We start from the raw sequence: 27,989 nt of genomic DNA, 5'->3' as shown, positions 1-27,989 counted from the left end.
ACTGAATTATGTTTCAGTTATGAATTAAGGATGTTTCGCGTCATGTCGATGTATTCATTTTATATGTTCTTTGATAGGGGTTCTTCTTACTAAATTTTTCATCGGTTGGTGAATTTTAACAGTAATAACAGGTCTGAGTACTGTTATAATTGTTTAAACTTATCTTACGTATTTGTAGTCCACATGTTTCATTTTCAACCTTTAACGGTTTATGGCATTTCACATTGACTGTTTATTATATTGATCTTCTCCTCTGATAGTGTTTATATTTTTAACCTTAACATTAAAGCTGATTAAAGCCGCATTTGTGGCACAGATGTTGCACTTTTAATTCTCTCTGAAATAGCATACATTTATTCTATGAAAGTCAAGCAACGACTTATATAATACAATTCGAATTATTTATATCAAATAATATATAATTTATTTATAATATAATATTGAGCAAAATCAGAGTAGAAATAGTGAAGAAGAATGACTAACAGTTAAATTAATTTGAAAATAATATAGAGAAAAATATATCCAGGAATAGATAATACCTATATAATTTTAAACATTTTTTAATAATATATAAGGTTACCTTTAATAATATATAAGGTTGTCTCTATGAAAGTTTCTATATTTTCTTGTTAATTCTTGTTAATACGATATCACTTCACAAACAGAAATATTGTGTCATAAAGAATATAGTGTTAAAGTTAAGTTATTAAAAAACTTTAATAGTTTAGAAATATAAATATTTACGTTATATTTAATCATATTATTCTTAAACTAAAAATATCCATTTGATAAAACTTATTTCTTTCCTGTAATTGAACAATTTCAATGTAGAATATTGTAGTGCTATTTCAGTTACTATCTAGTATATCTTAATTACGTATTCACGTAACGTATAAGTAAAAATAAATTAAGGAAATATATTTTAATTATACCATTATTTAGTACTCATACAATTATTGCAATTGAATCTCAAATGTTAGGAAGTTTAAATTAACAAAAAAGTTAAAAAGTTGTTTTGAAGCATTTAAAAATTAAAATCTTGCTAAAATATCAGATTTTTTCAATGTATGTAGGACAAACGGTCTACAATAGCAACATATGACATTTATACAAAACCCGTCACATGAAAACTAATGATTTATATATGTTTATTATACCCACATATATATCGTTGTCCTTATTTTTATCCTCCGCTAAGGGGACAAAAAACGAACAAAAAAAGGAACGGTGAAAAGACTAATTTGTGTTTAATTAATTTCAAAGCGGGCTCGGGATGGGTCTTTTATGTTGGACCCTCAGGACTCCAACTTCGTCCAAGACAAGAAAAGAATAATAAAACTAAATAATTGGTATTTTATTTCCAGACGTTGGAGAAATTTAAAAAAGGAAATTTATATCTGACTTAATTATACCCTCGCGGCTATGTAACCGGTTATTCTCTTGTTCTTCGTCGTGTTTACAACTCCTGATTGAAATAAATGCTGTTGAAAGAAAGAATGTTATTTGGAATTAATCCATCCTGGATTTCCTAATAATTTATTGTAGTGTTAGCTGTTTTATAATTCACAAATGTTAAAAAATTATTCAATTACAATGTTAAGCCATATCGCAAATTATATATTTATCTCACTTTAATTTTATACAATCTACCCGGCCGTTCTCTATATAATATTTTACCTCATATTTGTAATATACTGATACTATGTAAATGCTGTTAGTTTAAGAGTTCTTCTGAGTGTATTGAGAAATGCATTCAGAAGAACTGTTGTATGCAAAAGAGCAGTGCATTTTAGCATCAAGTGCTGATCTGTGTTAACAAAAAATAGGCAATTTTTAAATATAGAATTTGCATTGTAAATTAGTTTTCAACTTGATTAATGCTGACGGTTTTGTTTAAACTTTTGCTTAATGAATTTTAGTTTTCTTAGTTAGAATTGTAATTTGACCTTATTTATCGTGCATTCTTTTTTTTCAAGATGAACTTAATACTAATGCTTGAAGTTTTATATATATGACATTGTATATATGATTAAAAACAAGTAAGTTGTTGATCCAAGAAAAGCTTATTGATTATTTAAGTGCAGAATTTGAGCATTTGTTCATAGAAAATAATATGGTCCTAACGTAAAACATTCGCGTTGCTCTACTATCTGATAAAATGAAACGCAAAATTTCTTATGATAGCGGACATTGCTACCCATATATTTGAATTAGAAAGGTTTCTGTCACTTAAATTTTACCCTTTTTTCATCCAAGTTCTTTTAAATAGAAGAAAATACATTTTAGATATGAAATATATTTCCTAGATAGAATTTAATATGATGTTCTGCGAGCTAAGAGTGGAGAAAATCCTAACAAGTTCACCAACAAAGGCTGCAATTAAGGAATGGCTTAAAGTACATAAAATAAGTTTCAAGGAAATCATGTTAAAGAATGAACTATTTCAAATTATTACTCCGTAAGTATAAATGACATATTTGATTGCATTTTATGTAATTTACTTTTGTAGAATTAAGCCTGAGAAAAGATACATAGTAGATCAGATTACTGAATGTTATGGTGACAGAGTATTATGTCTCCTTTCCTATCACTGCAATTTTAATCCAATTGAGTTGATATGGGGTATTGCAAAGAATTATTAAAATAGATACTCAGGTCGAAGAGGATATTCAAACCAGAACTATCCGGATTTATGGAAAGAGGCATTGTCGAAAATAACACCTTCGGTTTGTATGAGCTCGATCAGACACATTGAAGAAGAAATTGACAAATGGTAGAATCTTGAGCAAGTTTCTAATAGAATAGAAATAAATAGCTTGGTTATTAACTTGACTAGTATTTCTGAAAGTGACTGTGATTGAATAAAACTTTATCAATGGTGGTTTATGATTCAATGCTGACGATTACCAAGACAGGGTGATGAAAGAGGAAACCCCTAAATTCAGTATACAATTAATATACTTTAATTGTAGGCAATTGTATTATAGAGTGTGAAAGCTGTATGAGCATGTGTGTTATTGTTCAGAATATACATGAACGTTTGGTTAACATGTATGAGTAGAAAAATAACACCAACACTTTCGCAGATATGGCAAATGCATTAAGGAGAATGCAGTGATTAAATGTAGTTTTATCAAGAAAGATGTATACAGATAGTAATAGGACAAGCTAATGAGAAATATAGTAATCTCATAACGACTTTACAAGGATATATTGCATCGAAAGAAACAAGAACTATGCGTAAAACATAAATGTGCTCTCTAATGAAAGTATAATACATTACTCAGATATACAATTGTTAATTAATTGGATTAGGCCTGGGAAAAAGCTCTCTGTATATATAATTAAACAACTCTAACCTATAAATTATTGAGGGTGTAAAATTAATTTCAGTTTTAAGTTCTTCGATAATAAATGCATTTGATGTACTATAATGTTAAAATAAATTATATTTAATAGAATATTTGTTCAACTATTTGATTTATATTAAAATTTTTTTATGTCAGAGCCTAAATGTACTAAAAGTCAGAGTAGCTGAGGCAACATTGCGCCGTTTCCCGTGTCACTGCTATTTTAAATTGACTATACCTGCATTTGTAGGAAATATAAATCGTTATAAAGTACTAAAAGGTTCGGTGACGAGAATTTATCTTAAATATTTAACACATTAGTTATTCTATTTATTCATTATTTATTTCTACTTGAAAGCAGTCTTCGATTGTTTTAATCAGTATTCAAGATTTTTCACTATCAATAACAATGTAGATCTTGATTTGTGATAGTAAAATGTGATGATGTCAGATGATTTGTAATAGTGAAACTATAGATGATAATGACAGTGACAGTGACACAACGGTCTCTACACGCTTCTCTAGTTTTAGCGAGGTTAACGAAAAATTAATTTTTCACTCGCTCCATAAGATACTTTGAACTTTTTTGAAATTTTGAAGAAGGACATGTATAATGTTGCTGAAACATTTTCTTAGGCTGCGGAGATTATACAATGTGTTATTCTAGTAACAAAGTCCATTTTCAAATAGGTTATTTAAATCAAAAGAAAGCGTTTATTATGTGCGCGAGAGGATTTTACGTTTTGGGTGCATAAGAAAGAATGACAAGCATCTGGAGAATATATTATAAAAAAATAAAATCCTCATATATAAACAGTTTTCTAAAATAATTTTTATTTTATAAATACTTTGACCATTATATGAATGAAACTTTAGTGGAGAGTCTATAGATATAATTAGTATGATGAAACTTTAATGAATGAAATGTGATGAATGAAACTTTAGTGGACAGTCTATAGATATTATTACTATGATAAAAATAATTTTCAGTCCTAACAAAAGTTAAAATAGTAAATAAATAAATAAAATTATATTATGCGTTGTCTTAACATTTTGGTATTTAAAAGTATATAATTCTGTGAATTTACTACAACAGTACTAAATAAAGCATCAAATTGTTTATTTTATCACTTTCTTAATACTAGTTATGAAGTAGTATATCTTTTAACAGTAAGAATAAATATTTTTTATTATTGAGGCTTATACTTATATGTAAATTAAAACAATTAATTTATTTAGTAAGCTAGTCAAATAGAAACTGCATATATATATATATATATATATATATATATATATATCCCATAGATTCAAACTTTCCGTTACGGCTCTCCCCATATCTCTTATCATATCTAATACCTCCGTAAGATATTTTGAAAACAAATCGTAAGCCTCATTAAACCCTTCTGCCTAGTTTAGAAATGCGGAGAGCGCATTTACCATTTGCAACTGTGGCATGGACAAACTCAAACACCTGAATTATCAGTATCCAAATACCCAAGGCAACAGGGACACCTAGAATAACTCCGAGATTGCTTTCTGAGACACTTTAATTGGACGAAAAGCGCATATAAATTTCTGGTAATCGTTGAATCATTAACTGCTGTGTTGTCTAAAGTTCCTTGAGAGTTTGGTCCAATAAATCTTGCAATATATTGTCTTCAAACAATTTATTTATTCAGGCCGTTCTTTGCTGTTGGCACCAAAACTACCTCTTTTAAAATGCTGAAATGAAAACCACCAATTGAAGTATGATAGAACTGAATCACTAAAAGTTTATAAAAATGTTTGATCGCCTTCGACACCAGATTTTTTATCGAATCAAACAACAAAAGCAATGAATCCCACAAGTGTAATTTTAAGCGTTCAACTATCAACCACTCTATGCATTGAATAACTCATTAATACTAAATGGAAGCTGCTTTTTATGTAAAGAAATATCGAAATAATCGAATTTAAGTTAAGAGTAGTTTAGATAACAGTTGTTTACATTTAGACTTTTATTTTCACCAATAGATATAGCCGTGTGGATGTTTTATGAGCCTTCGATATATAAACATTAATATAATTTGTATAAGGTTTAAATAGTAACTTATATATTATGTTACGCGACTGTTAATTAGCTATTAAGAGTTAGCCCCTTGTTGCCATAAAATAAAGATAGTTTTGAAGATTAATTAATAGTTTTTCTGTTTTAAACCCTTAGACATATTGTAACTTATATTTTTTCTATTATTTAATTATTATATTATTTGTCAATACAATTTGTTTCTATAATAACTTAAATCTAGGTATATAACTAGGAGAACCCATCGTCCATATTTTAGTCTCTGGTGAAATAATATTTACATATGTCAATGCTGTATTTTTTATTATATGCACCTTGCTTCACAACACTACACAAGATCAGATGTTTTGATTATTTTGAGTCTATGTCCTGCTCTGGTGGTATCCAGAAGTTCAATAAAGCAATACTTCAATATTCTCATGAGAATGGAGTCTTTCCTCATTCCCAATTGCAATTCTCTTGATTTCTTGGCTGACTGTGGGTATCTGAAGATCTCGATGTAGGTAGTCCGTCCTGTAATATTTGGGTGCGAGCACAGTACTTTTCAGGATTCGTGAAAAAGTTGTATTTTGTTTATGTTACTCTCTGCAGAACATCCCCGTAATTGAATTCTGTATGTTCATATCGGTTTCAGGATTTGCTTATATAATAGCAATTTATTGTGTAGTGATAATTGTGATTTTCGTTCAATTAGCAAATACATTTTCCTTTATTTCAATTCCAGTTCTTTTCTTTTCTTCTTTATATGTTCCTTCCAGCGAAGTTGTGCATCAAGATTCATCCCGAGATATTTAGCGTTGTTGCTATATGGAATAATAGTATTATTGAATGTTATCGGTGATTGTATGATCTGATTATAGGTCAACTGCACTTGCACAGATTTACTTTCGTTAATTTTTATTTTCCAAGCTTGTATCCAATTATTTATATTGTCACTTGCCTGTTGTAATTTTCGTATGGCTTCTTCACTATTGTCTCCGACAGCTATAATCACAGTATCATCAGCAAATGTAGCCATCGCAATATTCTCAATTTGTGGTATATCACAAGTGTAGAGTAGACAAAGCATTGGCTCCAGTACACTTCCTTGTGGTACACATGCTTTAGCTCCTGTTATTGTAGAGTAAGCTTCTTGTTTAACTCTAATCATTATAATGTACGATTTGAGTAGTTCAGTGTGTTGTTTTGGTTACATTTTCTGTAGTTTATAATCAAGGCCTTCATGCCAAATTTTTTTCAATAACATCTATTATCCTGTGAACCTGTTTAATTGTTGAATGCTGGTTAATAAACCCAAATTGATGTATTGGTGTTAGTTTTTTTCTTTCTATGATCAGTTTTATTCTTTTCAGCAGGAGTTTATAAAAAACCTTAGATATTACAGTCAGCAGTGATATAGGTCTATATGCTTTATTTCGTTTTATGACTTTCATGGTATTGGGATCATTATAATTTCCGTTACTTTCCAAATGCCTGGGACATGTTTTAATCTTAATGCTGTATTGATAAAGTTGGTGAGTTTTATAACTCCCTTTCTTGGTAGTTGTTGTAGTAATTTTCCAGTTATTAAATCATAGCCTGGTGATTTTCTGGGTTTAATGTCAGCTTTAGTTAGCTCTTTCGGCGTGGCTAATTCAATCATCGAATTTTCAGCCTCTATGTCCGGGTAATGTATTTAACTGTACTTATTTAATCCATTATTAATTAATATTTTCTAAAATTAATTTTCCATGGGTATGTTAACGGTATATTTTATTGTTTAATTTAAAGTCAGCTCCCTATTATTTTCGCTTCAAAGGTTCAAAACAGTTTTTTATTTTCTTAATTATTTTATGCCTTTATTTGCCTTTGATATCGGCAAATATGTTTTCGGTGAAATTAATTGAATCCAATATCCGGTTATATTTCATCCCAAAGGTCCTAAACAAACAATCGAGTCTTTATTCACCTCTCGTTTTATGTTACCCCGTCGGGGATATTTGGAGATATCCCCGTTCAAAATATTAATTTCCTTGATACCATTGATAGCTGGAAAGTTATCGCAGTTATTAGTGAGTTTTGCGATGTCCATATATTTTTGTGACTTTATCAACTTACTTTATCATTCCACCTAAAAAGTGTTTACACACTTAAATGTATTTGACCAGGATCAGGATGGAATAGTAAGAGATCAGTTGAAACGATGTATAGAAACGGAAGTTGTTATATGGAAAGGAGATAGCTGAAAACAATGTATGTATAATTTATACATACATTGTTTCCTTGCAATTGATTATATTTACTTTTACAACACATAGTGTAGATATAGAAGGCCCTATGTATATACGTTATATTTATAGTTTTATACCTTCTGTATATCAAATATGTAGTTTTTTGGGATACCAAATTATATTTATAATGCTTGATTGCTCGTGTACGAAAGTATAAAATAAGGCATAAAATAGACAAAGCATGTAATGGAAAATTATAGGGTTAATGTAATACAAGCTATCCCGTAGCAGCTTATACTAGTTTATTAAATATTTAACAAATATTAACGCAAAACGAAAGATGTAAGATGTGTATTAAAGTAAACATGTATTGAAAACAACGGTGCCGAGGTGACAGACATAGGTCGAAAAAAAAGTTGTAGATATTTGCTATTATCAAACAAATACTTGTGTGATAAAGGTAGTGCAGGCGAGTGTATAATATTCGGAAAGGATTGTTCGAACATCCACTAAAGTTCACTTCAACCTGTAGTATTTTAGGCATTGTGCATGCTCAAATATTTCCTAACTCTGAAGGCAAGAATAAGAAATGGTTATATTTGCTTATGATTTTGCAGTCTCTGATATTGCAGATATATGAAAATATCAACAAATGGTAGAAAGTGTTTAAAGGAAATATAACGGATTTTTAAGATAATATAGGTGTAAGTAAAGTAAGGTGTAGTTCATAGAAAGTTAATTGGTAGTACCCTGAAAATATTATTAAAGTTTATACCTTTTCGTAAACACTTTCATGCTATGTCTTTTTAAGAACAGAGTAGCCCTTTAATAGCAAGAGATTTGAAAGTGACAGAAAAAAGTAGCCGTCAGGTAAGCCCAGATAATCCAGTAATTCCTTCATCGTATTGGGTTTTTAGATATACATGAAACACCTTATTTCATGTATCGATCAACAATAAAACCTCAGAACCTTCGTACCAACAAACTCGTCATTAGGATAATAGACTTGTCAAAACATATTCATGAATGGAAAATTTAGAAAATTCTCGTGATGAGGTGGGTACCTCCAATAAATTAATTTCGTATGAATTTGACGAGCCATATTCTCATCATTATAATATCAAATGATCAGTCATATCAAATCAGAATCCTGTTCATACATAAGGTCAATAGAGGTAATCAAATTTATATAAAAGCCGACACGATAGTTTCTCACTGGAAATCACTTATCGTATCTTATCCTGTAATGCATTATCTTCTAATATATGAACTATCTTAACATATAATATTTAATTTAAGAAATTTCTTTATATGTCTACTAAATAAATTTTAGCGTATTAATACGGAATGAACCAAGAAATACAGTTATAATTTATAATGCCACGTGCATCTTCACCAACAAACTTCAACAGACATAGCTATAAAAGCTGATAAACCCGTTAATGTTAGTGGCAAATTTAGAAGCTCTAGAGTGAAATGTTAAAGTAAGTGTCTTGTCATTTATAATAGAAGGACTCAGTGAAAATTATTAATAAAACAAAATAAAATAGTAATATAGTATTAGTAATTACAAATTAGCTTACCACAACCAAGTTCCACATTTTGGCAGCTTCAGCGACAGTAGTACATACGGTACTACAACCAGCGAGTAGCATGAGTTTAGTAGGTTCGTTGTAAAGCAAGTTGTACATAACACTGGCACCTAAACCTGGTTCACACTGAAAAGACAGAAAAAAATATAAATACAATATATCAATATATTATCGATAATTAAATAAATGAAGTATACATTATCAAATATTAGTGCACAGAATATCAGGACTTGGACTTGTGAGTTATATAATCAGCATTACGAAGGTCCGCATAAGAACACAAACTGAAGATAAAACTTCTATTACTTCTGTAGTCTTATATTTCTAATGGTGGTGGTTTAAAAGGAAATACTTAATTTAGAAGTTACATAATTGAGAAGAAGAAGTATTGGTTTTCTTAATAAATTGTTTTAAAGTTACATATCCCTATTAATACGATTATAAGGAAGCCACACACTATATAAGGTCTTTGAAACAGTCGATGAAAAAATTTGGATATAAAAGTAGCGTAATTTAATCAATAGCTTTGATTGGGTTTTGAAATTGAATATTACAGGTTATTTTCAGCATACCCCAGAAAAAAGAATATTACAGTGCAAGCTCATACAGTATTACTTTGTTTGTGGTGACCGGTGTTTAAGTGAATGCTAGTGTTAGAATTGGGTTTCTCCTTTTCGTTCGAGAAATTTTAATTTTAAGATGAACCTCCTTCCAGCCAGTCAGTCGTTGAAAAGTGAACAGAAATACGAAATCATAATAAACAACTATTATAAAACAGTTTTTAATTATTTACATAAGTGGATAACAAGAGAAATTCGATACTTAGGCTCAAATTAATTTAACAGTGAAAAATTTGATGAACCGAATTTCTATTTGTGAATCCTAATGAATTTTTCATATTGAAACAAATGATTACTGGTAATAAATGTGAAAAAAATTATGGTCAAAGCCTGAAGAAACTTCAAATCGTCACATTGACGCCAAGAGGTTGACAAATGGTTTGGTGATATTGGAAAGGAGTAGCTTAGCATAAGCTGTTCTAACTTGGCCAAACAATTAATTAGGCTGTTCAGAAATGAGCAGAGTGGATCAATAGAAATGGTAATATTTTCCAGCGTGAAAAAGCCGGATAATACATGATACTGAGATATACATGTACAATATAATACAAGATGATACATCTTATGGCTCTCTTAATGATGTAAAACTGGTTTTCTAACCGTGGATGAAAATTACTTGGTTCAGTTTTTTACCTAGAAATCTCAGAAATTTTAGGATTTCAGAAAAATTATTAATTAAAACGGCACATATATCATCGATTAGTATGTAAACTTTGTATAAATAGATTTGCTTTGAAATACAGAAAGATACAGGTCAAACAAAACAAAATTACATTCCTAATCCAGTATATAAAAATATCCACTAAATAATTCATATGAAGTACCTCAGTTGCAAGTTATTAATGCTATTAGTATTGTATTAAATCAGTATTTCTAATTAATTTATTAATGGTATATGACGATATATATATAACTCGCGGTAAAGGAAAATTCGTATTTAACCATTGATACTTTTTCAGAATATTTTAGAATATGGCCATTTAATGATGCATTGATGCATTGAAGACTCTTCTGAGCAAATTTTATAAAATATAATTAATAGTAAAATAAAGAATTAGTATGTAAACAAGGCCGTGTAGAATATAAAATTTTGTGGTATTAAACGCCTATAAATCTTCCAATAAATCTGCCTTTATTGCATTTTTAGATATTTAAATCTAATCTTAATATATTGGCACCCAGCTCGTTCCCAAGTAAACTTTCGTATTATTTATATTTATTTAAATTCTATATAAAATAAAATTACTTATCCCTAAGCATAACTACCATCTATTAAAATTTTATTTGATTAATCCATACTTCCGTGTTAAACATGAAGAAACATACTCTGATCTCCAACCGATAAAGGCTGGCGTGTCACAAGGAAGCGCGTTAGAGCCAGTGCTTTATGTACTTTTAATCAATGATCTTCTCACAATATTGCATAGCACAACTGCTACCTTTGTTGATCAAACGACAGTGTTAGCAGTAGCAGAGACCGTGGAGAGCTCAACATAGAAACTCCAAACTCCTCCTGAAATTGAACTAAAAAAGGGCAAACCAAATTAAATGAAGTGAAACGTAGTGTCTTTAAAAACAGCATGCAAATTATATATGCCAGCAAAACCATTATAAAAGCCAGCCATTATAAAATAGATTCCCAAAGAACTCAACATCAGGTTCAGGAAAATGTATCGGTTGCTTGGCCGAAATTCTGAGCTATCAAATTACGTCAAGCTTATTTTTTTATCAGCAGATACTGATACCAGTTTAAAGCTATGGAATATAGCTGTGGAGCTGCGCCCGCGAGGTTCCAAAAGAGGTTACTGAAGCATATTGTGAATGCTTGGCATGTACCGTTTGTAACCTGTATTGCGACCTAGAAATTGATGTGCATACGGACAGTATCAGAAGATTTGCGGTTTCCTATCAAAGAAGACTCCAGAACCACGTCAACACGGGAGAGTCCAGAGTTCTAAATGTGCATAATGTAATTTTGAATACTAAGCGATTTAGTGAAAAATATATTGGTTGTAGTAATTTGTTAGTGAGTTAAGTCAGATTAATTAAGTTCATTATTAGATATATTACTAGATTTAATCAAAAAAAAAAAAAATTACATGAAACTACAAAAAAATCTTCAATCAAGTAACCAATTCTTTAAAACCAATCAATGAACAAAATTAATTAGGAGTTAACAAGTGCTACTAAGAAATATATGGAAAACTATTAAAAAATTAACAATCTATATTAATTTTTTAAGTGAAACTTATCAGCATAATTGGTAATTTTTTTAAATAGGATTTACCTTGTAACTTATATATCATTATAAATATTTTAGAGGCACTGCTCTTATGCAAGATATTAAATCTCTTGCTGTCGCTACAGACATGTTCTGTCGACAACGAAAAATCTGCTGGTGACCATCGTTCCGAGCAGGACTCCTCTTTTTTTTCTCGATTCGAAGTTTCCTACATAGCATAGTGGTTCTATTTCATAGCCGTTTATTTTGGAAACAGAAAGCGAGACTCTCATAGCGCGGCGGTAATATTTGTACTTGGAATAACAAAAATCCTGCCATGCCAATTGTTGAAAATCCTTCCGTTTAAACAAAGGAATACGCTGCACTATTTATATAACGATCGTTTTGTTTTCTTTTCGTGGAAAATGCGTTTTTATTTTAGATTTCATAGTTATTTGCGTACAGTAACTTTAAACTTTTTGATACTTTCTAAAAGGGAAAGCAAAAGTTTTGGAAAAGTTACTGTTAAAGTATTTGTTAAAACTCATATGACCAGATCGTGTTTTTGCTGAATTTGGATTTGGAATTTTGCTATGGCGAGTTGAAAATAATTTAAGTGTCGACTGAGTAAATCACAAAACCATAATACCAAATACCAAACCATAAAATATTATAATATTATTATAATTTAAAATACGAATATTTCTTATTTATAGTTTTATTTTGTAGTATATATATTTATATATATATATATATATAATTTGTTTTTGCTATTCTTGTTACTTATTGGCTCTTAATTACAACATAGATATAGGATAATAATAATAGATACTGATTATTAATGTTTCAAAGGTTCCTAATATTGTTTATGCTTATGATAAGTCATCAAGTTATATTAATTATGTCCAGTGCGAAGTGTTGAATATGAAACACAAGTAATTATAGAAAAATATTTAATTTATTTATCAAAATGCTTGTAGTGACAGCGTTCTATACTTTTTATACAAAATACTTTAAAGATATTTCCCAAATAAATGTGTAAGTACGTAATGGAACAAACAGTAGATTTTTCACTGTATAATAAACTCTGATGTTTTTCCATTGTGATAAGTGCGTGTCAATATCTATAATTTTGCTTGTTTACATACCATTCTATATAAAAGGAGGGCTCATAACTGTATGTTAGGTTATTTGGTCCCTATTTTCTTAGAAACGTGATTATTTTGCTTTAAATTAAAATTTACATTGATAGAACTGCAATTTTCTATTCACAATTAAGTGAAGCGTCAACATGAATACATAAAATTGACTGACTACGTGATTCGTCCGCTAAAACAGTAGGTGCATATCCCGTCTTTGGTTTAATGACATCCACCCTTTTCACGAAATTTCTGTATACATTTTTCATTAAATCGGCATTAGTTAAATTACATACACAGGCCTCTGGCATTCGTCGAATAATGTACCGATTGTAAAACTTGGGAAGGGCCGTAGCTTATGAAAAAAAAATTCTAGCCTTTTAATCTCCTTGATAAGATAAGTTATAGTCATCAGACATAGTCGGATTTAATATATAAATAATAGAAAATAACATCAAGCAAATAAACAAATCAAAATAAATATGGATGTTTGCCTTAATAGAATAAAGGTGCTAACAATTAACCTGCCAACATATTTTATTGCCTGCGTGTGATTTGTTTACTAATCATGATAAAAATTAATATACTAAAGAAACCGATTATGAATACTGAGTACATTTTTCATGTTAGTTTTATTTAAAAATAAAACTGAGTTGCAACTAAGTTAGACTCTAACCATATTTCTTTATTTTTCAAACTTTAAAAAAAAAATCGAAATTGTGCGCTTTGGTATAATGCAATAAAGAAATCAAAGCTCACTTAATAGACAATTATTAAAAAAAGTTCATTCATTTCTTTTCCCTAATGTGTAGATCACGTATTGGTGCAGACCACTAAAAGCAAATTACGAAGTTAGAATTGTCATTTTTGGATGATGACTTAAACATTTCAAAAGGTATTCGTGTAAATAAATTGTTTAAAGTACAAATTGTGTGTATTGCATTTAATCTCCATCGAACAACATTCAGTTATAACGCTACTATAGATTACACATCATAGCAAATAATTGCTACTGGACCAACCAACGTTGTCTGTCCACACGGTAAGGTACATTGCTCCAGTAGTAAAGTAAGATTGGCCGTATTGGCACAACCAGCAGAGCTGCTTATTCAATGATTTCTGGAAATTCCTTTTTTAAATTAATTCTATGTTGAAACTGGCCTCCTAACATAACCATTAATTTATGCTAAACGCTTATTTCTGTCAGAATTGCATCACTAAAACATTCACGTGTATATTCGTGTTTGTGCTTTTTGACTTTTTGAGTTTTATAGGGCATTCATCTGTTTTGCTGCAATACTTTGGCGTCTCAGAATTCCTCAATAATGAGGAGAAAAGTAGCATGTTGGAAATTCCTTGATGAATGTTTCTCTTGTTAGAATTTTATTGGGTTTTGAATTTCAACTCTTAATTAAATACATTGCTATTGAGAGCTATCATTCAGCACATGCCAAAAGATCAACATCAAAAAAAAACCTACAAAAATTAATTAAAAATTTAAACATATATATATATATATATATATATATATATTTATTCCAGTTCCGGAATATCCATAATAATGTTATATCATTTCAACACAGCTCAGCAATTCAGTCATATTCCATTGTCGAAAATCTGTAAAGCAATGATTGAGCAGTGATTGCAATGTACTTACAAAATTTTGTTATAACATTTTTAAAGATTCAAGACAAGTATATATGTTAAATATAAACAGTAAAGCAATATATACTTTTTGCATGATTTCAGACAAATCCCATAATATTATATTCACAAAGATAAAGCAAAATTTTTACGAAAAATATATGAATAAATATTTTATAACTGGAAGATGTAGAAAGTAATTTTAAATCATATTCATATACTCGAGAGATCATAACTAAACCATAGAATAAATAACTCATTGATATAAAGAAAATATGGAGTTAGACTTTCGGGCGTATAAAATCAAGAAAATGTTTAGCATACTTATATTATTTTAATACTTGTACACTGCCAATTTAGGATAGATAAAATTAAAATATGTCTATATTATAATCAAGAAAGTCAATCCGAAGCATGCATAATTTTCAAAACTAAAAAATTTCTTGAATTTATCATGATTCTACACTAAACTTATGTATATAAAAAAAGTAGTTTATACAAGAAACTAAGAAGATTTAAATTATAAGCTTAAAAATGCATGTTCCTACTATGATCAATTTGTATATAACAAATGTTTTCAATGAAATTAGAAATTATAATAAATATTTGTCTAAATATTGTACTAAAATCAAATTATCTAATTTCTATAGTGCTAAAGGGAATAACACTAATTATTAAAACCAGACATTTTTAAAATAAATAATACTACCAACCTAGACTAATTTGAACGAAGATATGATTGTGAATGAAATCATAAAGTAATTAAAAGCATATGAAAACTGAAACCTCAACCATGTCTGCACAACAGTGATTATAAAACTACTAAACATATGCACAGTTTTTTAGTAGTAGATTGTACAAAGATTTGTAATGTGTACAAAATAGCAAAAGAAAACCGCTATTAATTATACATATTTACTATCAACTCGTTATTTTTGGAGCAATTCTGATTAACATTACAAAACTGATTAAAATTATAGAAATATATTTATTAATAATTTAGTATTAGAGATTGTTTTGAGTCAGTTATTGGCCGTTTCGGCAGATTCTCATTTGTCATCTTCAAGCCTTACTTTTTTGCCCTCTATTTATCATTACTGAACTGAATTCAGAATAGGTGTGTTGAATTAGTAATTTAGATTTTGGAGAAAAGATTGGGATTGGAGATTAAGGAGAAAGAAGTCGCTTGAGCCATACCAGATGCATACTGGATGTTTTATGATATTTGATGAGCTCTTGGTTGAAAATTGACTCACAATGATAGTCTTGGGTGACGGTGCGTGATCTTGTTAAACATTGAAGAGTTTTCTTAGCGCTAACTTGAGATTTTCGGTAATTTCTTCAGAACGCTCAGATAATATCAGATTTATGAGCTTGGTAATTTGGGCTACACGATATTACGTTAATTAGTTATTAGAAACAATATCACTTTCATTTTCGTCAGATTTCATCTCAGTAGAAAAACACTATTCCGAAACTTATTAACTGGTTTGGATGGCTCATAAGCAGCTACAATACATGCTAAGAATGTGGGACATTTCGGCCACTATTGGTTAACATAGTTTCACACTAGTGAATTTATGAAAAAAATACTAGTATCTTGATATTAGTCTAGCAATAGCGCGTTTGATAGACGCAACAACTTTCGCTCACATATTTCGACTAGTTGTGTATGCAGTGTATCATTTAAATGATCGTGTTTTTTGATAAAAAAAAGTCATTTCTGACAAAGTCTTTCTTAAAGACTACTTCAGCATTTTCTGTGACTGATATCAGAAAGTTCTATTTGTAATCCGAAATTTCAGACAATGTATTCTTTTCAGTTCAATTGATTGCTAGTAAAAATACAACAGAGTAAATAAACTATCTCACATCGAGGAAGGATTTTAAGCCTAATATTTTGGAGTGATATGCACTACCAGTAAATATATTCCAATAAAATGAAAAACGTCAAAATCAGGCAATAAGGAGCAGCGGGCAGATCGGTGACAAAAAATATATAAACAAACCCAGTGGGTAGCTGTGCTGGTTAAGAGTTTAGCTAGCCTAGAATAATGTACTAAGATCTATTCTCGCTGGTGCTGAAGACTTTTTTTAAGTTTAAATTTAAGCAGTGTTTTGTGTTACTTTTGGTTATACCCGCATTGTTGGAATTATTAAAGATTTATGGCAAGTATGGCTAAACAAAGGTTAAGACTAGTATGCTCACGTAAAGTTATATTTTAGATCAAACACACGAATATGGGAAGGTATATACAGCTGTGAGTGAAAAGCCCAACATAGGTGACAATTTCATTCCAACATATATTAACAAAGTTGATATCTGGTGAAAGAAAAGAAAAAATAAACAATAATTGTTCTTGCTTATGAACCGTTTATTAATTGATATGATTCTAGATTAACATAGTATATTATTATACTAGAGGTAATTCTAAAGGTAGTTAAGATGCCTGTAAAAATTTTAGTGGTATTGACTTCTGATGAATTTATGGTTTCATGAGTAAATGCATTTCTTCATAATGCACTGGCTGAATGTTACAGGTAATAAATACTTTAATTTATGCGTCAAGAGCTGAAATGAATATTGCATAGAATATTAACACTCAAAAAAGAGTTTCATAGAATTTTTGATTCCTCTTTTTTAATAATTTTTTAGTTACCACGTGGGACATACGACAAAGTAGAAACCAATAGATGAAGGAAAGTCATAGAAGACAAACTAAAGATCGGCTATTTACAAAGGCGAGATCGAAAAATGAAATAAATAAACAAAGAACAACGCCATTTAATTCAAACATTTAGATACAGAAATTATTCTTTTAAATCAGCCTGGTGTATTTATTGTTTTTGTAATATATATTTTAGGTGAGAAATATGGATAAAAGATAAATAAAGTAATGAAAATACGTAAGAGTTAAAATGAAACTAACTACATAATTCGCATAGATGGAACAAGTAAATACATATAGAAGCCTTTATGAATTATTAACCGTACATTTGTAAACATTTCAAAGCATTGATAAATGTTACGCTGTTTAATGATTAATGCAAGAAAATGTGTGAATATATAACATTTTATTCTTTGAGCCTTGTTTCAATTAATTTGATTTTTTTACTTTAAAGACCTAAGTTTACTTAACTACTAACCTAAGTAAGTTATAATGATTGTAAATACATTTCTTTAATACACATTTCTAAATTGTAAGAAATAAATTGCCTAACTGTGTTTGTTATTATTTCAACATACATACTAAGGTCAAATATCAATTAAAAATTGTTTTAAACAATAAAGATGAATAACTTAATTTATTATTCCATACTTAAGTTTATGACACAAAGTAAAGGAAGATCAGGTATACTTATATTTGATCATCCGAAGTTGTTAAAGTTCTGAAAATAATTTAACTTACGTTAATTTGTTATAACGTTCAGTAGCGTAGTAATTTACACTTATTAATACTTTGTTGATTATTGAAAGTTAATGAAATATTAATAAAAATTAGTGACTGTTAGTTCTTGAGATTGTTTGCATATATTTTGATATGTTTTAATATACAGGGATTTCATCATTGAAAATACTATGAAAACAAATTTCAGTAATATATCATTTTTAAATTAGTCCTTTAAGAATAAAAAAAAACATGATTAGTACATTGTCGCATTTCAACCACAGGGCGATCACTAGTGTTTATAAATATGCATTATATTATTTTTCCAAATTTTCTATTTCTTACTAATTTGCTTATAAATTTTGCTACTGTTCCTTAAAATAGATATATTAAGTCAATAACATCCATGTAATGTACTAAACTGCTGTTTAATTGATTCAAAATCTGGGTCAAGCTGTGTGTCAGTCTAAATTTAGATCGGCGGATACCACACAGACGAAATACTGAATGTTTTTATGGGTTCGCGTAATAAAAGGGCCATTATTATTTTAAATCACGAAGGCCATTAAATGTAGAAGTTAGATGTTTGTTCTAGACGCCAGCAATGGTAACATTTTAATAAGTAGAAATATATTTTAATTTTATTTAGTTCGCCTACCATTACCGCTATATTTATAACGGCTAATTTAAACTAGAACAGTTGCTAATTATAGAGGCAGAAATTAATGCAAATTTATTTAATTATTCAGTCCTTAATTGCTATATAAAAGCTGTTTTATATATGACTCTTATTTTGAAATCGTTAAATGTGAATTGTTTGAATATATACTGCATATTCAAACCATTTTGTTTGAATATATGTTATATAGTGCAACTGTTATAACACGTCTCAGAACTAGCACACTCGATAGGATTCCGGTGAGAATTACGAGATTATCTTCAAACCATTTTGTTTGAATATATGTTATATAGTGCAACTGTTACAACACGTCTCAGAACTAGCACACTCGATATGATTCCGGTGAGAATTACGAGATTATCTTTTACATTCATTCAATTAACCGGAATTATCATATGTTAATTTTTTTCTGCAAAAAAGTTTACAAAATTCTGATCAACTTTTGGACTCAACCAGATGAAAACGATTCTTAAGGTTTTTTAGAGTTTTTAGTCTGATCTATAATCCGTCAATCTAGATTAGTTCTAATGTTCGAGTTCGTGCAAGAAGTTAAATTTATTTTAACTTAGTTATTGTAATACACATTTTTAATTTATGCCTTAACAAAAAAATATATGGAATTTTAAGACTACACATTTTATAGAGAATTTATGTGGCATACGCCCTTTGATAGTTGAATATATATTGAGAAAGTAGTGTTGAAATTAAATTAGAGAAATTGTCCTAACATAACCATATTACTACAAAAATAAATATCTTGATTTTATAATATAAAACGGGACTTCACACGAATAAATTAATTACTTGTTCATTATATTAATGAATTCTAAATTTAATCCGAGAGGCTTTTATCATATTTATATCAAATAAGTTTGTTCATCAAATATCAGGTTTTTTTTATTAATAATAGCGCATATAAAAAACTGAAACAAAAGAAACTTGGATCGAAAGTATAAATTAATGTTTGGCTCTAGATGTTTTGTAAAATTAGAAATACATAATACTTAGATAGCATGAGGCCTTGATTTTTTAAAAATGTTTTAAATTCAATCTGATTGTTTAATTTTATATTTTAATTCTTCAAGACTAGCAGTATGGCTAAATTCATATAATACTATCCTGGGATAAAAAGTAGCTTTACACCACTTATGTTATTATTTTACATGGCAGTATCCACGACCTTCCGATAAATAAATTTTAATTCTTGAAAGACCTAAAGTATTTATTAGTCCAAATGATTGTTATTAGTTATGAAACCTCTAAAAAACAAAAATTGCTCAATCTAAAAGGACGTTTTTGCAAAATTATTAAATTCCATTTTAAAAGTATTTATAAAGTATAAGGATTTATAAATAATGTATTACTAGTCAATTAAATAGCCTATATTAAGTACTATTAAGTTAGTATTAACAGTTTAAATATGGCAGGATATATTATTGAAACTGGAATGGAATATTTTAAGAGAAAGGTTTAAAAAAAAGATACTTTCAGCAAATGACGATGAAAATTCAATGTGATTTTCTATTCTTTATTAAAACCAACTGCCATTCATTTAATGCTAAATCAGACGGAACACTTTGGCTGTTGGCCAATAGCTCGAAGAAAAACCGATGCTCAACCAGGATTGGCAGTTTATCGCGTTTTCCATCAAGCGAGAATCGATGACATTCTCCTAATCGATATAAATGAGATCACTTGTTTTCTTTCCATGGATTTAGTGTAAGCAGTCTTTGAACTGATTTGTTTCGCTTCCGAATAGAATAAGCCTAAGGCAAAAACAATTGAACAACAAATAAATGAAAATAAATTAATGCTACGAATTAAATTATTACGAATTATTAGCATGAATACACTAGATCTTATTTGTGTGTTCTATAAGTACTTAATCGTGTGTTTTCTTGTATCGGATTAACTAACAATTATATGCAGTTATAACGTCTGCTGAACATAATATGTTAGTGTAAGTGTTACCTTATATACTATATTATATACTTCTTTGGAGTATATTCGACCTAAAGTAATTGTTTTTAAATTACCTTGTGATTGTTACTTTTACAAAGGGTTTAACACCATTATTGAGAATATAAATAGTAACACTGATTGCTATTTTAAGTATGCTCCATGTAATTCCAATTTAGAGCATCTATTTGTGATTAAGTGCACGTAAAATGTAATATATCAAAATCGACTCTACTCTTACAAGAAATATCTAAATTCTATAAATACTATTTTGTTTTCAACTATTACTTTAAAGAGTTCTGACCTTTGCATGCGAAGTTTCCTCATCTTCATATAAAATCAGGAGAAGCAAATAATGAAATGAACTGTGGAAACTTTACCCCGATTATATAACAAGTCTCCATATTTTGGAATTGTGTTTGTTGAAAAAATAGGAGGAACAAACAGATATTATTATAGACAATACCCCATCTCATAGCCACAAGTAGATCGGCAAGGGTCGTAACTAAGGAATGGCTTTCCAAACATAAATTAAATTTTGAATATATTAATAAGTCGTATTTCATATAATGTAATATTTTTATAAACAAGCCTGAAGGAACACTGTAGATCAGACTTCAGAAAAATATGATCTCAAATGTTTCCAATTTGCTCTCAATTATAGCATATTCATCCTATAGAATTAATATGGGAAGTGGTAAAGAATTATTATAACGGATATGCTGGTCAGTAAGAATATATAAGAACTGTTTCCACTGGATCTGTGGAAAGAAGTATTGTCTATAACAACACCTTTGGTTTGGATGAATTAGGCTCCCAGAGGATACCACTACATTAAAAAAACGTGCCCAGAACTATAATTCATAGGTGATATGGAAAATAATTTAGTATAAATAAAATAAGAAAACCTGGCACTATAAACTATTGTGGCAGTATAATTAACCCTAGTTTAAGTCCTTGCAGTATATTATCCATGCACTAGATATACTATAATGTTAAAATCATTTCAGTTCACTGTTATTTTGGACGAACAATATGTGCAGTTTTAATTCATGAACTTTTATCACTTTTTGGTAAAACCATAGTTATTACTGCAGAATTTTCTAAGCTAAATATTCCAAAATAGGCAATATTTTTGGGTAAAAACCTAAACGAAGCGATTTTAACAAACCTTTTTCCAATCCAACTTTACATGTTTAGGAGAGTTTTAAACTATGATTTTATCAAAACTTTCTATAATCTCTTTAATTATTCGCCGAATCACTAAAATGCTTATCTGACAGTGTCGCGATGGAAGGCAATATCCTTCTTACTGTTTGTTGTTATAAATGTGGCCATTTCTTCAATCTTCTAATTAATAGTTTGGCAGTGTTTCGAACAGCTTATGATGAACAATTCCTTTTCACTTTCCTTGGAGTCAATGCAGGTTTTGCAATAACTTTTAAGCACAGGTGTTAGAACGTTTTTAAGGTTTTTGGCTTTATGTAAATTATGGACAAAATAAAAAATATTTGAAACCGTTAACAAAAGGTAATCTTAATGGTGAATTTAAGGTTCACTAGAAACTACTTAAGTGACAGGTATTGTATGATGAATATTTCTGTCCAGCATATGAAATAATAATATTATTACATATTTATCAATAAAAAACAAAAATTTATTGTTCGATTAAAAAACAGAGTGTATATATTTACATTTTTTTCAACTTAACCACTAACACGATTTCTAATTCTGTAATTAAAATTTTTCTATAGGAAAGCAAAGAGTCGCCGTATCTTAATTTATAGATACTTAATTAAATTAGAAGGTAATTTTTATATCTTCTTATAAAACCAATGCTGAGAGCATATTTGAAAAATCGCGACAAAACGGCAAACAATGCTAATATTTGTAAAACTTTTATAGTTGATGATAGCCAAAAAGTTTGAAAGTTGGCTCTTTCCTCAATTAATGCGTTTTTTAATACTATGAAATGCACAGAAATTAATCCAACAAAACATGGCGTTATTTAAAACAAAAAAATTAAGTTCATCTAACAAATAATCACAGAGCAAAATTTGTATTTTCTGTTATTTTTTGTGATAGGTTTTTTTGAGCTTCAATTCCTCTTCTGTATACCAAGCATTTCAATTATTTTTACAACCACTTGATCCAAATTCTGATACATTACTAGAATATATGCTGATAATCTAATAGCGTATTCTGTTCTCTGTCTGTAGCATCTTAAGACAAATATAAAAATATTTAAAAACATATTGTTAGACCTCTAGCTCAAAAATGTAGGATTTAATAAAATCTTTAAAATATAATTAAATAGTTAGAATGAAAGTATAATGAGTAAGTTTGTAAGTATTTGTATAGTATATTTATCGCGGTTAAAATACATAGCCCCCTCATGATATTGAACTGATTGATTTTTTTTGTTGCAGACTATAATTTGAAACCTACATTAAGCAGCAGTCCAGGTCAAAAGAATGCTCAGGTATGCTAGTAATATAAATATATAGTCTATTATTAATTTAAGTACTATTAGCCATTTTATTCACCTTTTGTAATTTTGTTTCATTAAACATATCTGGAGACTATTTGAAAGTCTAAATTTGCTCTTTCAGTTTCATTTCATTCATGTATCAAAACGAGAGTTTGCAGGTTATATTCTGACTATGACGGGAGTTCTGTGGTGATAACAGTAAATTAAATAATATGATAATGTACCCAACCTCTCATCCCTTAAATATTTATAATTATATTCTTCTATCATCATGTACGTTCCTTAATTATACACAGAAATAATTCCTTTGCATAATATGCATTCATTTTTTTTAATTTGTTGTAGAATTGATTGAAAAGAGACGCATTGAATCTAATCTGATTGGTCCGTATAAACATCAATAGTAAAAATTAAAGAATAACTGCTTACGTGTTTATCAACGCGTTTTTTGAAAAATGTAAAGCACCACTGTAAGTTTATGAAATGTATGCAAGTTTGCATATTTTTATCCTCCTAAAGTTCTGTAGTATCTGGCATCACGACGTATTTGTTTAACCATTAATCAGTTACGACCAAGCGCTACTTCTATTGATCAAATACTGTGTTGCACACTGTTGCAAATTTAATAGAATCTCGTTCTAGATTCACTTCTAAAGGTTGTGAAGGCATTGACTCATACTGCGTAAAGCGCTCTCGTTTAATAACATCAAGTAGTTTTTATTATTTAAAATAAAACACTGATGGATAAACATCGTAACGTTCTTGTTTTGCTCAACATCGCATTTCTTTATTTTCTTTCTAACTTGTAGGAAAAAGTAACGGATTGTATCTCCATATAATCTTATTTAGAACTAATATATTGACAGATCGACATATGTACCTATTGCCTCTTATTAGTTAGTTACTCACAAAATTCACGACTTTGTTTAGTTGAACATGTAATTTTAATTTCTTATTAAAATATTGAAAAATTCCTCGTTTAATAGTTCATAGTAAACATTTTTTTACTTTATTAAACCTACAGATTGGACAGTAACTAACTTAGAGATCATTCAAAAATACATTGGGTCCTACCCAGCCTGATTACCGCAAAACTGCTTAAAAAGGTTTTTGCAATGAAACTCACAAACATGAAGTACATCAGTCATCAGCAGGATTCGATAACGCAATTTTCCAGGATTCGCCAACCCAGCCGGCACAGACATATTTTAACTAATAATAGCAGGTCTTCATTAATACATTTTGAATTAGTATATTCTATAAGTATTAGCCTATTAAAGTCATTGCTCATCTCAAGAGAAAGTCACGTCACCGCACGTTATGTAAATCAAATTCGTCGTGCAAATTATCTTCTTTCATTAGATAATGGAAAAGAAAAATCAGACAGTATAACATGACGGCAATGTAAACTTTCTAGTCAAAAACAGATCGGTCCATTACCTTAATTAATATTGTATCATACCGAAAATGACGATTTACCGTACACTCCCGTGATAGAGCATTGAACAGAAATGTTTGTGAAATATCCATTAAAAACTTTACCAACAACGAGTATTAAGCAGGCTTTATATTAAACCAATACGAGAGGTTTTGTGCAGCAAAATTCAATATTGTGGAAATTTTTCGCTGAATATAGGTTTAATTATTATTAAACATGTTGTCATATCTTTATGATATATAAGGATAGCTACCATTTGAATGGAAAATAAATAAAAACAGCTAAAGACCATCATTATTACCTGTCAAAAATTATTTTACTCGAAAGAAAAATAACATCAATGATTGGAACGTTTGTAAATCAAGCAGTCGTTTTGCTTTTGGTTCTTTGTGAATATATTATATTCTTTTATAAGTTCATAAAAACTAAACAAAGCATTTTGAAAATTGAAATAAAAACGAATTTATTAAAATATTTTGTTTCGTATAATTTTATTCACAGTTTTTTGAGTCGTTTTAATAATGCTTCAATTTATATAATCGAAGAAATGTAGTGGTTTTCTGGAAGGACTTCAGTTTAAAATTGATTGTTATGTGAAAAATCCCTTTTGTGGAAATAATATCCTGAGATGTGAGAGAAGCCAAAAGTATAGACACAAACTTAGATTGATTAACACACTGTGATGCTAAGTGTTTCAGCCAAGTATGACAGCCAAGCGATTCCATATATCAATCTGGACACCTGGCAATTAGAAGGTACATTTGTGGTTTTGGTGATATAACTTTTATAACTTGTGAACGTTGTCGTGCAAGTCGGTTGACATCTGCTAAAATTCTCTTCTCTATATCATTCAGTTTTTGCAGCTCCTAATGCTCCTAATACACTTTGTTGAAGGCACCATATGTATATCGTATTATCGCCATAAATATATCCGTTGGGCGTCAATGTAGATAGTTCTCCTGAACGAAAGAACCCATGAATGAACCCAATAACAATGAGACTACGATATTAGAAATTATAATTTCCCTCAATTCGTGTAGTCGGCATTTTCTCTCCTTTTGGATACTTGATGTCAGATGCGAAAAGTATTGAAAAGCGAAAAGTATCAATTAATAATAGTTAGGTTCATGAATTTTCTGTGCGACTACAAATTGGGTTTCTTTTTATATATTGCAATTCCTTGTCTTCAAAATGTTTTGGTCTACCAACCGTTGTTCGTGACTGACATCAAAATCACAACTTGAAATTTCTAAATGTGTTTGATGGACTTTGCAGATAGATTTCTTTAAATCAAACAACAAAATTTATTAATACAGAGAATTGAAGTCGAATTGAGCGTTCTGTGGTTAGCACCTGTCAACAATATTAAGTGAAAAACTCTTAGTTTAATCAAAGAAATAGCAAAGCCACCGAATTTGAGACTTGTTTATGTAGATTTTGCTGATAAAACATTTAGAACATCGCTTATATATGAAGGAAAAGTTATTACTTTATAATTAATTCTATTGCCATATTATATACCATAACTGTCCTTGATGTATAAACTTTAAAGTAGTGATCTTTACCACTCCATTTACTAATATCTAAGATAGGGTTCCAATTACATCAAACACTGTTGTTAGGCGTTTAATTACTCCCGTTAAACTTTCAGTTGAATAAATATTTACGATCGCTGGTTAATTAACCAATTATTGAAACATGCGCCCGCTAATCACCTTTGTTGCCCCTCTCGACACAAAACGTATAATTGGATATTTTGCTGCCAGACATATATTTAACGTCTACCTCTATAAACGATTGATACATAATTATTTGATTTGTGTTTACACTTTGCTGCTATTAGAATATTCATTTACCAGTATTAAATACATTTGACTTTATTAAAATTCTTTTATGTTGGTATAGATTATTCTAAATCATTGATAGCAATAAGCCTGATCTGATATTTACTAGAATATTTTAGATAGAAATAGTTTAATATTGAGATCAAAGATTATTTTTCTATAACAGCTCGTTTGGCAACAAATGTACAAAGTATATATGATCAGTGGTGTGTAGTATAGTGGTGTCAAAATAATCGACAAATATGTGCTCCCAAAATATTTTCCTTGTCCCTAACAATTAATAATTCGATATTATTTTAGTTCATATGTTTGTAGTGTTGTATGTATTCATAGCATAGATGTTACAACGTCTACACCAAATGGGGAAAGAACTATCAATGCACATAGCCGTATGCCCGTCATTGTCAAAGATATTTTGTTGAAGAAGAAAGTCTATACAATTAGACCATCGCGCAACTTATGCTGAGTTGTTGGTGATACTTATGATTATATAGCTAGCGTAGTCCGTAGGATTCCGAGGTATCATAAAACAGTTTTGTTTTGAATACATTCAACTAATCTGAATCAAATTACATATCAAGGAAAGGGAACAGGTTGATCTTAGATTGACAATCGCTCCAGAGTCTTTAGATTTTTAGATTTCGTGTTAAATTTTAAGTATAGTTCGGGCAAAAATACCCCATCTGAAGCTGTAAGGTTACAAATAGTGAATTAAATGTAATCAAGTACTAGTTATATTAAAAGCTGTCATAAGGCGTCTAGACTTAGGGGTTTGTTTTATAACTAAGTTAACACGGCAATATAGTTTGGCAAGTTATTTAAATAAAATAAAAGAGTTTTAAAGTTAATTAAAAGTTTTAAATTTTTCCTGTTCTTTTTAATTTTTTGAAGACTTCACGTTTCATAACTTATTGCTAATACATTTCAAGTCAACAACATCATAGACGAGGCGAAGAAATAGACATATATGAATCACTAAAAATAGGTATACATTCATGAGGAATTCTATTAAGTTGTAAATTGTAAGACACTTTTGGCTTCACTTTATACATATACTCAATGCAGAAAAAAGGCTACGGTGCTCTGCATTCTACCTCGTAACGATATACAAGAGTTTGAAAGTATTAAAGCAAGCAGAAAAATAATCTAAAGCAAAATAACAACATTTTCATTATAAAAGTTCACAATTTAAATTTCGGCAATTGAAAAACAGTTTAAATGAACTGTAGTAGTATGTTGTTAGTAGTAAGTTGAAGAAGAAATTATAATCATTACTATATGATCGATAATTACAAAATTTGTTCAAAATGTGTTGAAAAGGAGTTCATGTTACAATTTCAAGAAGCTT

The 27,989-nt window shown here is 29.3% G+C and overlaps 1 protein-coding gene across 3 annotated transcripts in view; it reads right to left on the bottom strand.

Annotated features, from left to right (window-relative positions):
- The window catches only part of GABA-B-R1 (gamma-aminobutyric acid type B receptor subunit 1), a 596,854-nt gene that overhangs the window by 169,751 nt on the left and 399,114 nt on the right, over window positions 1-27,989 (bottom strand). For all 3 annotated transcript variants that reach the window (XM_076396068.1, XM_076396067.1, XM_076396066.1), the window contains exon 3: window positions 9,209-9,343. In XM_076396068.1, the coding sequence (XP_076252183.1) occupies window positions 9,209-9,343 (135 nt within the window). The remainder of the gene's footprint in view (window positions 1-9,208; window positions 9,344-27,989) is intronic.

Source organism: Rhynchophorus ferrugineus, unplaced genomic scaffold, assembly GCF_030347505.1.
Source record: "Rhynchophorus ferrugineus isolate W39M unplaced genomic scaffold, kcgeb_rfMv2 rfM2, whole genome shotgun sequence".
Taxonomy (NCBI): Eukaryota; Metazoa; Arthropoda; class Insecta; order Coleoptera; family Curculionidae; genus Rhynchophorus; species Rhynchophorus ferrugineus.
This window is presented reverse-complemented; position numbering and strand designations above follow the sequence as displayed.